The following is an 18,242-nucleotide window of genomic DNA, read 5'->3' as shown; positions in this document are numbered from 1 at the left end:
TTTTCAGAATTGCTTTACACTCTACAGTTTAGGGCTGGAGAGGTGGCTCAGTGGATAAAACACTTGCCTTGCATGTGCAAGGACTGGAGTTCAGATCCCCAGCCTCCCTCCTCTTTAAATGCTGATTGATTGTGGTAGCAGCACACGGGAGACGGAGACGGAGCATCCTCCCAGGGTGGACTAGACAAGTTGATTGGTGAGCTCTGGGTTCAACTGAGAAACCCTGCCTCAGTGAACCAGGTGAAGAGCAGTAAGAAGAAAGACACCCAGCATCAATCTCTGACCTCCATATGCATGCATCCATATGTACATTACCTCCCTACCACACACTATCATGGTTGCACATTATGTACACATACATATACTCATCCCTCCAAAAGAATTTTGTCTTTAGGCACTTTATTCAAAATGGTAAACATATTTGCCTGGAGTCTCCTCATGTTTAATATGCTTTCTGTTTGTATTGTTCCCATGCTTTGTTTTACATATTGTATTTTGTATGATGCTCTGTGGATTACCTTTGTAAATTTAAATAATGTGTTTAATCCTTAAGATAGCTTTTTCAATCTTTTGACTATTAGAAAATGTGGCAAAATTAGTATGCTTGAACTTTTCCTCATCTTCTTCCTCCCTACACTCCCCGTTTTGTTAATTATAGTGTGTCTCCATTGTCAGGGTTAATGTTCTGTTCTGTTCTCTACCCATAATTCCCACATTTCTTTCTGTAATACTCTTCAATTAACTACGTGACAGGAAAAACAGTAAGTTTCTGAAAGTGAGCCATCTCCTAAATACAAAAGCCATCATCTTCCCCATACTAGAATATACTTTGCTGAGATTTCTGGATTCCCTACAGATAAAAAGGGTTAAAATTCACTTCTGAATTAAGACTTCCTTCAGTGCTGGCCTTATTTACCACTTACTAAATTCTTCTGTCCTATTTTATTTTCTTGAGGGCATAGTATTTGCTATTATCTTATCTTACATGTAGTATTTCCCTGGAAAAGTCTGTGTTCAGTCTTATTTATTTATTTTTGTTTATTTTTATTTATTTGAGAGTGACAGACAGAGTAAGAGGCAGAGAGAGAGAGAGGAGAGTGGGCACGCCAGGGCTTCTAGCCACTTCAAATGAACTCCAGACGTGTGCGCCCCCTTGTGCATCTGGCTAATGTGGGTCCTGGGGAATTGAGCCTTGAACCGGGGTCCTTAGGCTTTACAGGCAAGTGCTTAACTGCTAAGCCATCTCTCCAGCCCAGTCTTATTTCTTTATAGTGTGTTTACCGCAAACTTGCCATGTAGTCCAGGCTGACTTGGAACTCAAAATCCTGTTGCCTCAGCCTCCTGAGTGGTAGAATTACAGACATGTATCACCATGCCTTGTCTCATAATATGTTTACTTTTGTGGATATGCAAAGGGCTCTTTGAAGACCATGAGTGTACTAGAAAAGAGAATGTTGAGGGGTTTTGGAAAGAAATTGAAAACAGCACAAATTCAAATATATCTATAATCTTATATTTAAAAAGATAAAGCTTTTGCCGGGTGTGGTGGCACATGCCTTTAATTCCAGCACTTGGGGGGCAGTGGGAGGAGGATCGCTGTGAGTTCAAGGCCACCCTGAGACTACATAGTTAATTCCAGGTCAGCCTGGGCCAGAATGAGGCCATACCTCAAAAAACCAAAAAAAGAAAAAAAAGAAAGGTTTTAAAAACTAGATACAATGTAGATATGATATAAAGCAGATATACCCAATGTTAGGATAAGTATAACTGGTAAATATAGGAAAATTTGCAATACTATTCTCTATTATATAGGGTATATTTGAAAAGTTAGTTATTTTTCATGCCATGAATCTGCAAGGAATACTTCTTCTGTGCTTTAGTGTTTCAGCCCGAAGTATACACACACACACACACACACACACACACACACACACACGCACACACACATATATGTATGTATTTTTAAGTAATTTATTTTATTTTATTTATTCATTTTATTTTATTTTATTTTTGGTTTTTCGAGGTAGGGTTTCACTCTAGCCCAAGCTGACTTGGAATTCACTATGGAGTCTCAGGATGGTCTTGACCTTGCAGTGATCCTAACTCTGCCTCCCAGTGCTGGGATTAAAGGTGTGTGCCACCATACCCAGTTTTATTTTTTTATGAGAGCAAGTGAGTGCAAGAAAGAGAGATTTGGCACGCCAGGGCCTCTAGCCACTACAGTTGAACTCCAGATGCATGTGCACCTTGTGTGTATGCATCACCTTATGAGTCTGGCTTATGTGGTTTGTGGGGAGTTGAACTTGGATCCTTACCCTTTGCAGGCAAGTGCCTTAACCACTGAGCCATCTTTCCAGCCCTATAATGTTTTTTTTTTAAATACATGTTTGCCTTACTGATCACAGCATGCATACATGTTCTTATATGTTAGCAACCACTCAAGTAGTTTCATATTCTCTAGTAGCATCCCTCAGATTTTAGTAAAACTATTATGAAATACACTGGTAACTCTAAACCTTGTGATTGAGGACTCTAAAAGTCTAACTAGAATATGCAGAGTAAAAGCAGTCATTGCTTCAGAAGCTAAAACTAAGTGGCATGCTTGACTCATGTCTCCCCAGTAATTTGTATTTGCTGATTTGGGGCCATTTTCAACAAATACTGCTCTAAATGTAAAGAGCAAAACTTAGGTTTAAAATAACATGATAGTTCATAGAATAAAGGACTCAAGACTCTTTGATTTCTTTCCTCTTTCTCCTCTCCCCTCTCTTCTATCCTTCCTTCCATAAATACAAGTCCTGATACAAGAAACATATCACCTTTATTTTCTTACTTTTACTCACTTTTAATTTTCAGTGCTTATTGAATTTCTAAATTTGTGTTTCCTCTGTGTTCAGGTATATGTCCCGAGTCCACGGTATGCATCCCAAAGAGACCACCCGTCAGCTGAGTTTAGCTGTGAAAGATGGTCTTATTGTTGAAACGTTAACAGTGGGCTGTAAAGGCTCAAAAGCTGGTATTGAGCAAGAAGGATATTGGTTGCCAGGAGATGAGATTGTAAGTATATTTTATTTGATAACTTTAGAGATGAGGATTTTTGAATTTAAGATATAACCTTTAGAAATTCATTTTCAGAAATGCAACCATTTTACTTCTAACATTTTATTAACACTAGGTCTCTATATTGATAGAGTAGATAGTTTCCTTACTGATTCTTTAGGAGATAACTTTTACAAAAAGACTGCTTTTCTATGTTACTGTAAATCTAAAAAATAAAATTAAATGTACAAATAATTAATGACACTCCTAGATTTTATTATTCAATAAATAATAGTTAAGACAACAACAACATTTCACTGTGGGACAGAGTATAAACTATCTGGACAGATGAAGGGATACATTGCCTTCTTAGGAAAACAGTGTCACTTTAGGTAGGAGGGCATCAAATCCCAAACCACTCTCATAGCTTTGAGACAGGATGCCAAGGTCTCAGATATGAACCTCCAACCATGGTCTGCATTGGCTAGTGATTATTACAGGTTGGTGCATAAAAGCCAGACAGGACAAACAGTTAATTCTCTTTGCACCCTCATCTAATTGTGGTTGTGACTCCTCTTTGAAGGAATGTATTTTGTTCTTCTTCTTCCCTCAGTATGTAATTTTATACTGAGAGGCTAATATAGAAGGACCCTTTTCCTATGTAAAAGACTGACTAATATGGAATAGTTCTGCCTTTCCATCATATTATTAAACATTTTATCAAAATCAGAAATGTCTTAGCTTTTACTAAAGAACATCTTTTAAGATAATAGGTTTCAAATAATGTTTTTAATTTTTGAAAGGATGAATTTACTAGTTATTTGAGTGTTTTATCATGAGTTCTCTAAAATCTAATTGTAAGTGTCACATAAAATCTTAAAGTTTAGTCCATTGTGGAAAAATTTTCCTGAAGTTTTGACTTCATTTAGATACCTTCTGTAGGCCTAAGAGCCATTGAGTCATCATGCCATGTCTGAGATAAGTTCTAACATAGGAAAGTTATTCAGACCTGACTAACAGTTTTGCCAGTTTAGTTTGTGCCTCAAGTCCTTAAGAAAGAAGTCAGTTTTTTTTCTGCAAGCAGAAAACATAAAAGAAAAAAAATCAGTACTTACACCAGTATAATTTAGTTTATGCACTAGGAATATTCTTGAACAGTAAAAATGTCTTATCAGAATGATTTTTTTTCCTTAAGATTCATTCCTTGCAGAAACACAAAGTTTGTTATTAGTGAAGAAGTCTTAGGTGCCAAGACATAACAAAAAGTAATAATTGGCAGTTCATTATAAACTGAAAATAATCCAGATAATACAGAATTTCTCATCCCGGAACATTTGTACAGTTAAGAGATTTAGTATAGAAGACTATTCAGATAATTTCTGAGATTGATGTAATAGCTGTTAGCAAGTGCAATGTAACACAAAGAATTTTGGTTTGTGGATCATATGTACAAGTTTTTCATAGAAGCTTTTTTCCCTCTTTTTATGTTTCAATGTTTTTTTCAATATATGTTTTAAATACACATTATTTTTCTTCAAACTGAAATTTCTTTAGATCCCCAAGCAGTTAATTAACGTGTTAAATGTCTACTGTAGTTAGATCCTATGTTCTATTTTTTATTTTTGCATTTTCTTTTTGCACATATTTATAGTGTTATGTTTTCTAGATAAAATTTTATAGGTATATTCAATAACTAACACACAGGTTTAACTCTAGTTGGTTCTTAAACATTTTTATACTAAATATGCATGTATAACATGACAGTTTATCATTGCTGTTTGTAGATTATAAAATATGCACATATTGAGGTCAGTGTAGAGTAGTGTATAGGCTGAGATGAGGTTAAACAGGGCTCTCACTTCCATCTTGAGTATTTAATTATATGACCTTGAGGAAGTTTCTACTCCTCATTGTTAGGTGGACACAGTAAAGTGTATTTGATTAGGATTAAATGAAGTTATGCTCAGAAAGCATACATAGATATACTTAAGGCGAGTGTTTGACAAGTAACTAAATATGTTAATGGTGAATGGAATTAATAACAATATATTGGATTTTAAAATAATTGAGATAATGGACTTTTAAATAGATACGTTAATTAGGCTAATTTGATTATTCTACAATGTATACATATGTCAAAACATCACTGTACTTTATAAACATATAGATATTATTTATCAATTAAAGAACAACTTTGAAAATGCTTAAAGTAAATGCCCATAGAAACAGAAACACATTACATTTCTTATTAACCATATAATTAAAAATTCTTGTTAGAATTTTTCCTTTATAGCTGGTGTCCTCAAATATAAATCTTGGAGAGAGACTTTCCTTTAAAAGACTGCATCTTATTTAAAGTATAATAATAAATTAATGAGGCTAATTATGTCATTATTTTATTTCCTGGGTTGATATACCACCTGCTGTCTTTCTAGGGGATGCTGTAGGTGGGCGTCAGTTTTTATGTCCTTATGACATTAACTGTGTCACTTTTGGCACAATGAAGGCATTTTACACTGAGCATCTTTGCATTTATACTGTGTAGTCTGTGGACATAGGCTAAATCTGAGCTGCAAACTTATGACTTAGGAAGTTCCCTTCATACTGTGGACACTATATATTTATGTATTTATATGACAGTTCTCTAGCATAGTACTCTTAACGAAATGAGTATACCACCAGAGTGTCTGGTAGCAGGAAGGGTCAGCTTTTCTGATGTGCACAAAGGTTCTGTAGGCCAGGGGCTGCTGTGCACACTAGCATTGAAGACTTCACCAACGTGTGTATAGCCTCAGTTACTTTGATGACCCTGAAAACTTCATATGTCAGATTGAAATAAGCATGCTATGATGTGTCTTTTTCCCTTTCTGACTCACAATTAAGAAAAAAAGCACATCTATATCTGTATCTGTTGGAAGATGACATCATGTCACAATGTCTAAAGTTTAGACAGCCCTGAAATAGGATATTTTGTTATCTGATTTTAAACAATTCAGAGTTATAAATATTCTTTACTAAAACAGTTCTGTTATTTTTTAAATTTACACACACACACACACACACACACTCCCCTTGTCCCTGCTTCTGAAGTCCCATTATTTTAAAAATATGTACTAACACTCTTTTCATTCTTCTATTCTAAAAAGACCACCTGTGGAATGTGAAGTGGGCAGATAGGTAGTTTTCTTCTTGGTAAGTCCCACAGGTCACACCTCCCATGATATATATGTAGCACAGGCTAGATTGGATTCTATTTGTGTTCACTCCTGCCGTTACATGGAAAGAGAAGGCAGGTGGTCTCTGCCACACAACTATGGCTGATGGAGTGTGAAAGTCAAGTCATTTGTTGGTGTTAGTTTTGCTGTACTCCTGCCCACCTCTTTTTCTATTATCTCGTAACACATACTTGAAACAAGTGAAAGACATGTATGTCTTTAACATTTTTGTTTGTTTTTGTTTTTGTTTTCACTGTAGGGTCTCATTCTAGCTCAGGCTGACCTGGATTTCACTGTGTAGTCTCAAGGTGGCCTCAAACTCACGGCGATCCTTCTACCTCTGCCTCCCCAGTGCTGGGATTAAAGGCGTGCACCACCACACCCGGCTGTTTTTAACATTTTTTTAAAAGTACAGCAATCATGTACTTAACTGTAATATTAATAAACAATAAGCTTAACTGTAATATGTGATGATATAATTATATTCAATATGTCTCCAAAGAAACCTATATAAGCCAGTGGCAGAGTTCCCTATGTCAGCACTAGACTGAAGAGATTCTTAGACATTTTGCTGTATTGATTTGAAATACTACTTATAGCTCCCTATGTGAGTGCTAAATTATTTGCATAAGCTATGGTAAAATTAGACACTGCCTAAGCATTTTATATATGTTCATAGTGATGGCAATATGAAAAAGTAATTTTTAAGTGAGACTACTCTTAATTTTAAATGGCCTGCTAGATATTAGTCAATAAACAAGCACAGGTGCACTGATCAGTGTTTAAAATACAAATTTGCTGTACCTGGGAAACACTTGGAAATATTTGTGGTCACTTAAAATTCTCAGACTGGGATATCATTAACATTTATTCATTGGTCCAAATAATTCTTTTAAAGATGATTTTTGTAAGTGCAAACGTGTATGGTGAAAAAGCCATTCGACAAAGGGACAGATATAACTTTGTAATGTCTGAACATTCAATGTTTTGCTCTGTCAAGGCTTTTTCTTTTTGATTTTTATTTAAAATGCCAGTAGAGCATTTGCATGCACAAGGCCCTAGGTTCAACCCCCAGCATCACTAAATAATGAACAACTACAGCCCAGAGAAGGCTGGCTCTAAATAAGTATACATGATCAGAGGCTGTATTTAATCCATATATCCATATTTCTTTATATAATTTCATCCCCTTTATTCAAGTTTGAGAGGTATATTTGTTGGGCACAATTTTTACATTTGGTTGCTGAGCTAAATTTGGATTTTTATGTATTTATTGTTTGTTTTTTCAAGGTAGAGTCTTACTTTAGCCCAGGGTGACCTTGAATTCACACTGTAGTCTCAGCAAGGCCTGAAACTCAGAGCAGTCCTTTTACTTTGGCCTGCCAAGGAATTGAAAAAATTAAAAGAATTAGTTAAATTTTTAAGCCATAAAGTACTTGCTAAAGGTGGGAAAGCCTTACCAAAACACGCAATGTTGTGTAAGAAGGTAACATTCCTGGAATTATGGATCATTTGTAGGTAATGCATATCAAATATGTGTCTGGAAGCCAGGCAATTGATATGTCTTATTTGGTGACTTCCAATTTTATTCACAGTTCTCAAAACAAACCTTACGCTATTATTTGACAAGTGATTTTGATATGATAATAAATAACTTACTAGTTACCAGTGTTGAGGATCTGTTTTTTTTTTTTTAATATTCTTTATAGTCTGAGGAGATAGCTCATTTGTGCTTGTTTTACAAACATGAGGACCTTAGTTTGATCCCCAGAACCTAAGTTTTAAACAGCTAGATGTGGTGGTGTGTACCTGCAATCCCAAAGCTAGGGAAGCAGAGCTAGAGTTCAATGACCAGCCAGTCTAGCGTACTTGGCAAGATTCAGGACATTGAGAGCCATCTCTCCAAAATAAGTAGATGGTGCCTGAGACATGATACCTAACACTATTCTCTGGACTCCATAGGCATGTGACCATTACCCCTCCTCCCCCTCACCCCAAGATGTTATTTATAAAACAACTACTTTTACAGATCTATTGAGTTTGGACTCAGATCTCATTTCTTTCCTAGTCAATGCCAATACAATAATAATGTGCCTGATTATAACCCTTAGATTATGATTCTTCTACCAATATGCCTTGCTAGTAATGAGTCAAGAGTAATTACAAACATAATTGGATATTGGCACCATATCCTGCTTCAATTTGAGTATTTTCTTTCCATAAGTTTACAAAAAGTTCATAGTATTAGGCCTTCAGACTGCTCAGATAAACCTAAGAGACATATTCAAAATGAAAAGTTGACATTCTATATTTTTTTCTTCTCATTTTATTGTAGGGTTTGTATACTTCAAAAAGCATAATTAATGGAAATATATATATATATATATATATATATATATATATATTGTTTTCTTAGATTAGCATATTATATTGGTGATAAATGTGCCACAATCTCAGCTAAATCTCAAGGTTGACAGTCTCCCCCAGTACCACCTGCTTCTCTCAGCTCAAAAAAAACAGTCTAAAGAATGTCTTGGCTTATATTTTTTACATTAAATTGAGTAAGTGATCAGGTTGGAATTGATGGCCTTATTCTTCAAAACAAGACTGTCTAAAGCTGTGGCAAGAAGTAGCTTCCCTTGCTTCATTCTTGAGAGAAGTATTAAGAGGCTAGAAAATTCAAGCTGAGCCTCACTCTGCAGTTCCACACATGTAGCATGAAAGAGTAAGAGATTTTGCCTTTTTCTTATTATATTTGTCATCAGTTAGTTGTTTATATAACTGAAGTGAAAAATCTTTAGATTCTGTTGATTTTAAAATATGAAATATATTTTATTTTCTTTTTGTTAATTATGTGTGGAACTATACATTATTTCCAAATATCCATTTCCAATCTCAGTTACGAAAATTTTTTTATAAAGTGCTAAGATTCATGATTTTCAATTACAAACAAGTTATACTACAGTTCTAAGTTTATTCAAACCATAATATATTTGCACTGAGAAATTATTCTTACATTAATAAACAGTTTCTATTTTCCTCAAGAGAATATTTGGGGAGGGGTCACTCTTTAGCTGTAGTGATTGATTGGTTGATTGATTGTGTGCATGAATTTCTTCTATTTTGTTCCTTCTCCCTCTGTCTGAATTCTGTTTCACTGGGCAGTGTTGTGATATTAATTTCAATATAATAGTAATCACTGGAAATAATTAGCCATCAAATCTGAATAATTAACATAATAATTTTCTACAATTCTAGGCTTAGTGTAATTGTATTTTTATGTTATTATTTTACATTATATCTACCTTGAAGCATATTATCATACATATTTGATAGTATAATGTTTGTCTGCTCATTAAGAAGAAATAGAAGCTGTGTGTGGTGAAACACACCTTTAATTCCAACGCTCAAGAGGCAGAGAGGTAGGAGGATCACTGTGAGTATAAGGCCAGACTGAGACTACATAGTGAATTCCAGGTCAGCCTGGGCTACAGTGAGACCCTACCTCAAAACACACACACACACACACACACACACACACACACACACACACACGAAGAAAAAGAAGAAGAGGGAAGGAGGGGAAAAAACAAAAAGGGGAGGGGCAGGGGGCAGAAAAAAGAAGAAATTGAAATAACGTTAATAGTTAGATTACCTTTGAGTTGTTGAAGAACCCCATGATAATTTGGAATACCTTTCCCCACAATACATTAAACAGGTATCCCAGTTCATGAAAAAGTAACTCTCTTGTTGAAATTTGTTTAATCTTTAACTTAAATCACATTATATTTTGTGTCCTATCTTGCTGATAGAAATAATGTAAAGAGCAAATGTGATAATGAATATTCATGTGCCAGAGAAGGAAATGCACACATTTGTAACTGTAAGCATGTTTTTTTTGTACTACTTGGTCAGTTCCTATTGCATGCAAAAAGCATGTAATAACACTGGATAACCTTTCAGAATTCTCTGTGGTGCCAGGAAGGTTTCCATGTACTAGGTACATGTGATGTCCACAGGCTCTCTGTATTGACGGGCATTCTTCCATGTACTAGGTACACGTGATGTCCACATAGCTCTATGTATTGTCGGGTACTCTTCCATGTTGCTAGGTACACGTGATGTCCACGGAGCTCTCTGCATTGACGGGTGATCTTCCATGTGCTAGGTACACGTGATGTCCACAGAGCTCTCCTTATTGAAGGGCAGTCTTCCACGTACTAGGTACATGTGATGTCCACAGAGTTCTCTGTATTGATGGGCACTCTTCCATGTGCTAGGTACAAGTGATGTCCACAGAGTTCTCTGTATTGATGGGCACTCTTCCATGTAGTAGGTACACACGATGTCCACAGAGTTCTCTGTATTGATGGGCACTCTTCCATGTAGTAGGTACACATGATGTCCACAGAGCTCTCTGTATTGACGGGCACTCTTCCATGTAGTAGGTACACATGATGTCCACAGAGTTCTCTGTATTGATGGGCACTCTTCCATGTAGTAGGTACACATGATATCCACAGAGCTCTCTGTATTGTCGGGCACTCTTCCATGTACGAGGTACACGTGATGTCCACAGAGCTCTCTGTATTGACGGGCACTCTTCCATGTACGAGGTACACGTGATATTCACAGAGCTCTCTGGCTTGATGGGCACTCTTCCATGTGCTAGGTACACGTGATGTCCACAGAGGTCTCTATATTGACAGGTACTCTTCCATGGGCTAGATACACATGATGTTCCAGAATTCTCTGCATTGACAGGCAATCTTCCATGTACTAGGTACACGTGATGTCCACAGAGCTCTCTGTATTGACGGGCACTCTTCCATGTGCTAGGTACACGTGATGTCCACAGAGTTCTTTGTATTGACAGGTATTCTTCCATGTACTAGGTACATGTCATGTTCACAGAGCTCTCTATATTGACGGGCACTCTTCCATGGGCTAGGTACACGTGATGTCCACAGAATTCTCTGTATTGATGGGCATTTTTCCACATACTAGGTACACGTGATGTCCACAGAGCTCTCTGTATTGATGGGCACTCTTCCATGGGCTAGGTACACGTGATATTCACAGAGCTCTCTGTATTGACGGGCACTCTTCCATGGGCTAGGTACACGTGATGTCCACAGAGCTCTATGTATTGACGGGCACTCTTCCATGGGCTAGGTACATGTGATGTCCCCAGAATCTCTGCATTGAGGGGCACTCTTCAATGTGCTAGGTACATGTGATGTCCACAGAGCTCTCCTTATTGATGGGCACTCTTCCATGTGCTGGGTACACGTGATGTCTGTATTGGCGGGCACTCTTCCATGTACTGGGTACATGTGATGTCCACAGAGCTCTCTGGCTTGACAAGCACTCTTCCATGTGTTAGGTACATGTGATGTCCACAGAGTTCTCTGTATTGTCAGCACTCTTTTATTTACTAGTTATACATGATGTCTACAGAGCTCTCTGTGGTGCCAGGTTCTCTCTCATATACTAGGTACATGTGAACTCTTCTGACTCCCAGTAATACGTAATAAACGAGGGACTATCATTCTGTTCATTTTAGAGATAGGAATGGCGAACTGGGAAGCTGTGCATTTTAGCCAGACTTATATAGCTGTGTGTGCTAGGGCCAGGACTTGAAGGTATCTGGCTCCATAGGGTTAAAGAAAAGCTCTGTGAATGATAGATAACTTAGATCACTATACTGTTTTAGATGATGGGATTTTTTTTTTTTACTAAGTTTTTAGGAAAGCATGTATAAATTTCATAATTTGGTGAGGTATTGATTTCCCCATACTCACATTTATTACCATGATTAAAATGTGTGGACCAGTTTCTGACCAGTCTGTCAATGTATTCCTGATTTTGTGCAAGTTTTGGATGACACTGCATTGATTGTTTGGTGAGATATTTTCTGATATCATTATAGGTTTCATAGCACATGATTTCCTGCAGGAGATTTCTCTATGCTGAAATGTAGCATTCATGTTAGTGTGAAAAGTTTCTTTTTTGGCTAGTAATAACACTTTGAATGCAACTACCTTTTCATTAATGATTAGTTCATTGATATATTTTCAGTTAATATCATCTGCCATATGTTTAAAATCTTAAAGCAAGTAATAAACGTTTGACAATGTATGAAATCCCTTTAGTCCTGTGTATTACCTGATATAAGTAAAATTGTGGTAGAGAGACCAAGATTATCTTGTTTTTATTTTGAAAGGCCTACAGTATGCAGCCTTTCTCCAGGACAGCAACCCCAAACAAGGTGAACTAATTTTGCACTGTTCTTTTACTTTAATTCTGCCTTTTTTTTTTTTTTTGTAATAGATTTCTATCTTACTTTAGGCTAGTTTAGTTAATGCTTGCTAAATTGGGTTGTGGAAACCATACTGTCTTAACCTTGCTTTTAGTTTTGAATTTGGTGTAAGTTTGCTCTTTAAAAGCTTTCTTGTTAGAAGTGGCATTTCACATTTGCCGCTAACCAGGCTGTATCTAGAGCAGCTGATGACATCTGGTAGAATCCACTGAAAATGTAAAGTTAGCTTATTGCATACATAACTGTATGTTAGTCACAATCACTATATGAATGGTTTCTATTTACTGAAAGACTTGGCCCATAGTCACTATGACTATAACATTTATATCTTGGAATTCTTTTCCTGGATTCAGAATCCAGATAGTTTTGAAATTGACTTTTATGTTTTGTATATTATGAATATCTATTGGCCACAATTAATGGAATGAATAGCACTGTCTTTCCCCAACCTTACTTTCTTTTGCATCAGAAAAGGTAATTAGTTATATGCCATTGCAAAAACAGGTATCCTAAAGTTTCTACACTTCATTTAAATTATCTCACATTCCTATAATTGCTATAAAAACTATTTCTGCAGCTAAGTACCCCATACAAGAATAGATCCATTTTCATCTCCATTTCATAGCAAGATGAGGGGTTGTAGAAAGAGGTCACAGGAAAGGTGGAGAAACTGGAGCTGTTTTCTTCCTTCCCTTTGTAAGTCAATGTGGTCACTGCCTTTTGAACCACCCCGTGAAAAAGTAAATTCATGTTAAAAATTCAAATGGTGCTGGGCCTGGTGGTGCACACCTCTAATCCCAGCACTTGGGAAGCAGAGGTAGGAGGATTGCCATGAGTTTGAGGCCACCCTGAAACTACAGAGTGAATTCCAGGTCAGCTTGTACTAGAGTGAGACACTACCTCACAAAACAAAACAAAACAAAACAAAAAAATTCAAATGGTGAATTATGGCATTTTCTGTTAATAACAAGTGAAATAACAACCATTAAAATCTTTTATAATGTTTCTAAACAGCTATGAGGATAGTCTGAAATACTGTTTTAAACGTATCTGTTAATTAAAATAGAATAGAATAAGATACCTTATTTTCACTCAAACATAATTTATGTTGGAAGATTTTGGGTATGAAAATTGAAATAGTTAATCACCATGTATGAGCTATCTGAAATGGACACACTGCTGTCATTTTAATCCAGCTAAGCACCACTTACATATATTATATCCTTGTGCTGCCTTTGGGTAAAACTTGGTAAAGCAGATGTTTTTTCTACATGTACAGAATTTCATGTAAAATTAGTATTTTATGATTATAATTTAATAGAAATTGTTCCATCAAAATAATTTGCAGAGGATATATTTAGCAAAGAACTACAAATGATACTTTTTCTTTATTGCTTTGGTTAATAAAGACTATCCATTTCTTTTCTTTCTTTCTCGCTTAAGAGAAAGAATGGGTATGCCATCTGGCTTACGTTGGACCTGGAGAATCAAACCTGGGTCCTTAGGCTATGCAGGCAAACGCCTTAACCACTAAGCCATCTCTCTAGCCCTAAAAACAGTGCCCCCTTCCTTTTGGTTTTCTGGGGTAATTTCCTTTAAACAATGTTACTATGACTTTAGTTTTACATTTTCAATTTATTTTTTCAAATTTAACAGACCCAGAGAGTTTGGCACCCTATCAGAATATGGACATTCTGATGAATGGTTATTTTTAGTCATTACCATGGATAAGAAGATAAGAATAGTGAGCACCACCACTTTTGACTGTTCTCTTTGTTTTCACAGTGTGCCAAGTACTTGTAATCTTTAAAAAAAAACAGATAACACTAAGGTTTGTTTACTTGAAATGCTAAGCTATAGGTAATTATTCCTTAGATTATGTTTTTAAATGCAAGATTGGCTTTGGGCCGATTTCATTTTGGGCTCATTTGCAACCAGATCACCTTAAGATAATTCTAACTTTTGGTACTGCTTAGGCAAGAATTCAAATTTTAAAGAAGTGAATTTCTAGGTATTTTCCCTTGTTTTAAAAACTTAGTAAATGTCTAATATTGTTTATATTGCCTAACTTGTGATGGACTTTAGTTTCAATTTTGTTTAGTCATTGTAGATATTGACAAAATGTCATACCAAATTATTTTGTATTTTTTGTAGGACTGGGAAACAGAAAATCATGACTGGTATTGTTTTGAATGCCATTTGCCTGGAGAGGTGTTGATATGTGACCTGTGTTTTCGTGTGTATCATTCCAAGTGTTTGTCTGATGAGTTCAGGCTTAGAGACAGCAGTAGTCACTGGCAGTGCCCAATTTGCAGGGTGAGTACCTATGAGCTTTCATGTGGTCAGAGGGGTGAAATTGATGAATAATAGTGTCACAAAGATACCCAGGTGGCCATGCCAGGTGAATGATGAAGTGTACTGGAGGGTGGTGGGAGTTATCTGCTGAAATGATGATAGATAAACACAGTGGACATAAGTGGACATCAGGGAACTACAGGGTGTGTCTTAAAAAATTTTTAAACATAAAAATATACTCTAACCAGGTATGATGGTAACATGCCTTTAATCCCAGCACTTGGGAGGCAGAGGTAGAAGGATCATTGAGTGTGCTGTGAGTTCAAGGTCAGCCTGGGACTTAAAAGTGAGTTTCAGGTCAGCCTTGGCTAAAGTGAGACCTTACCTCAAAAAAATAAACATGTGTATGTATATGTGTGTGTGTATGTATACACATACACACATTCTTCTTATACTGTACACCTATTTTTAGATTATGTGACTACTTTAACTGATGGCCTTTCAAAATAAGAAATATTATATCATACCAACATATGTTCAGTAGTTGCTTTATAATAAATGACACATTATAAATTAATTGATAAAACACATTAGTAAAAGATATATTGTTGTAAGTAGTCTTTAACATCCCATTTAATACTCATGGAAGATTACTTTAAATTTTTCCATATGTTAGTATATTTTTTTTCTTCTATTTTATTTGGAGGGTAAAGGGATGGAGCAGTTGTGTATAAAGAATTCTAAATACTAAAAGCAAAATGAATTGTGTGGTAGGTAAAATCCTTTGCATGGGTATCTTTAGTCATTTTTTCCACTGAAGAATATGTTTGATGTGATTGTGGGCTGCAGAATGTAGTATGTCTGAATACGAATGATGTGGGAGCATATGGCACTGATGGTGATGAGTAGAGAATTACTTGATTGCAACCACTATTGTTTGTGCTTGTTATTATTCAGACACTTAGTTGGAGCCATGCAAATTGTCCAGAATACCCATGAAATTAGTTTTTGCTTGATTATGTTTTAAATAATACTGGATTTGAATGTTCATTTTAACTTTCAAAAATACATTTTCCCAGTTTGTCTCTCTTTTACATTGGTTTCCTGCAAGCGCTGTCAGCACAATGTCCTAAGTGGATCCATTCTAGTCCTCCATGATAACTGTGGCATTGCACGCCCTAAGCCCAGTTCACCTAAACCTCCTTTGGTAACCATGCCTTTGAATTAACTGAACTCACTTATTCTCATCACCATTGTACATGCCTATGAGGCAGACAAAAACAAGTTGGCATAGCCTTGAAAAGCATTGTTTAGTGGTTTCTTATTTGGGTAGATGCTTAAGTGTCAGGTAAATGATAAATCTCTGGATGATGATAAAGTTGTGATATATCTCTAAGCTTGTCTATGTCAGCATCAGGTCTCAAGCTGTTGCTCTCCTCTTTGAGGTCTTCAAAAGTATATGGTTTCTATAAGAAAGTAGGGTAAGCAATGATTATAAGTCAAACCTGATCAGCACAGCTGAACCATTCATATTGTTCTCATGAAAATCATTCTCATGATTTTGGATTATGCATTTAAAAAGCATATACAGGGCTGGAGAGATGGCTTAGCATTAAGTGCTTGCCTTTGAAGCCTAAGGACCCCCATTCAAGGCTCGATTCCCCAGGACCCACATTAGCCAGATGCACAAGGAGGCGTACGCATCTGGAGTTTGTTTGCAGTGGCTGGAGGCCCTGGCACGCCCATTCTTTCTTTCTTTCTACCTACCTCTTTCTCTCTGTTGCTCTCAGATAAATAAATAAAAAATAAACAAAAAATAAAAATATAAAAGCATATACAATATCCTGTTCTTTGGTAAAAATTTACACAGGAGAAGTAAATACTTAATGATAACCTTTTTTTGTATGGTGTGCCTGTTCATATGTGCATGGGTGCAAATTTGTATGAATAGGTGCACATATGTACACATGCATGTAGAGGCTAGAGGTCAGTAGATATATTTCTCAGTTGTTCTACACCTAATATTTTGAGACAGGGTCTCCTATTGAACCTGGAGCTCACTGATTGAGCTACATTAGATAGCCAGTTAGTCCTAGGAATCTTTCTGTATACACCTCCCCAGCACTGGGATTAGATATATGCTGCTGCACCCAGCTTTTGGAGATTCAAACCCAGGTCCTCATACTTGTGTGGGAAGTACTGTCACTGGCTGAGCCATCTCCCTGGCCTCAATTGCAGTCTTAAGAATAAGAGCTGGGCCTGTTATAATGGGCCTGTAATCTCAGCTACTTGGGATCATGTAAAAGGATATCAAGTTCAAGGTCTGCCTTAACTAGAGTGAGTTCCAGGCCAGCCCAGACAATTTAGTGAATCTCTTTAGGGTTTTGTATATAATTCAGTGATGAATTCTTGCTTACCTTGTGCAAGGTCTTGAGTTCAAGCTCCTGTACCAACAACAACCAAAAGAGAAAGACCACTAAGGTTATGAAAATATAAAACCACATGTGTATGGTGACTGAGCCTTTTAGTTTCAGCACTCAACAGGCTGAGACTGGAGGGTTATCATGAGTTCAAGGCCAGCCTGGGCTGCAGAGTAAGTTCTAGGTTATCCTGGGCTGCAGTAAGACCTTGTCTCAAAAAAAAAAAAATACAAGAAAGAAGGAAAAAAGATGTAGTGTCAAATTAGAAATCAAAACATGGGTACAGGGATTTGGAAATAGTTCTGAGTAGACTTGTGTCTTCAGGTTTTTCATACTATTTTAGTTCTTATTTTCATAGTAAAAAATATTTTCCTGGGATAAAGAATACAATAGCCTTGAAATTCTAGTGAAAATTTAAATATACAGTGAAGATTTTGCTTAATTTGATTTTTACAACTAAGTACCAGAACTTTATTCGAAAGCCATTTTGTAGCAGGAGATGGATTAGTGGTTAAGACACTTGTTTGCAAAGCCTAACAACACCATGTGCACAGTGGCATATGTGTCTGGAGTTTGTTTGTAGCAGCTGGAGGCCCTGGCACACCCTTTCTCTCCATCTCTCTTCTATCTCTATCTGCCTATCTGCTCACAAATAAAGTGTTTTTTTTTTTTTTAAATCTTTGTTTATTTTTATTTATTTGAGAGCAACAGAGAAAGAGAGAAAGAGGCAGAGAGCGAGAGAGAGAGAATGGGCGCGCCAGGGCCTCCAGCCACTGCAAACGAACTCCAGACGCGTGCGCCTCCTTGTGCATCTGGCTAACGTGGATCCTGGGAAATCGAGCCTCGAACCGGGGTCCTTAGGCTTCACAGGCAAGCGCTTAACCGTTAAGCCATCTCTCCAGCCCACAAATAAAGTTTTTCTTAAAGCTGTTTTTAATAATGAACAAAAGA

The 18,242-nt window shown here is 36.6% G+C and overlaps 1 protein-coding gene across 10 annotated transcripts in view; it reads left to right on the top strand.

Annotated features, from left to right (window-relative positions):
- The window catches only part of Zmynd11 (zinc finger MYND-type containing 11), a 135,482-nt gene that overhangs the window by 88,214 nt on the left and 29,026 nt on the right, over positions 1 to 18,242 (top strand). For 6 of the 10 annotated variants that reach the window (XM_045151965.1, XM_045151962.1, XM_045151961.1 and 3 more), the window contains 3 exons: positions 2,898 to 3,057; positions 12,481 to 12,525; positions 14,731 to 14,892. In XM_045151965.1, coding sequence (XP_045007900.1) covers positions 2,898 to 3,057; positions 12,481 to 12,525; positions 14,731 to 14,892 — 367 coding nt within the window. The remainder of the gene's footprint in view (positions 1 to 2,897; positions 3,058 to 12,480; positions 12,526 to 14,730; positions 14,893 to 18,242) is intronic. The other 4 variants (XM_045151967.1, XM_045151966.1, XM_004662197.2 and 1 more) reach the window with 2 other exon arrangements.

This window comes from Jaculus jaculus, chromosome 6 (assembly GCF_020740685.1).
Source record: "Jaculus jaculus isolate mJacJac1 chromosome 6, mJacJac1.mat.Y.cur, whole genome shotgun sequence".
NCBI classification, from domain to species: domain Eukaryota; kingdom Metazoa; phylum Chordata; class Mammalia; order Rodentia; family Dipodidae; genus Jaculus; species Jaculus jaculus.
The sequence above is the reverse complement of the archived record's forward strand: the minus strand, read 5'-3'. Positions and strand labels throughout refer to the sequence as shown.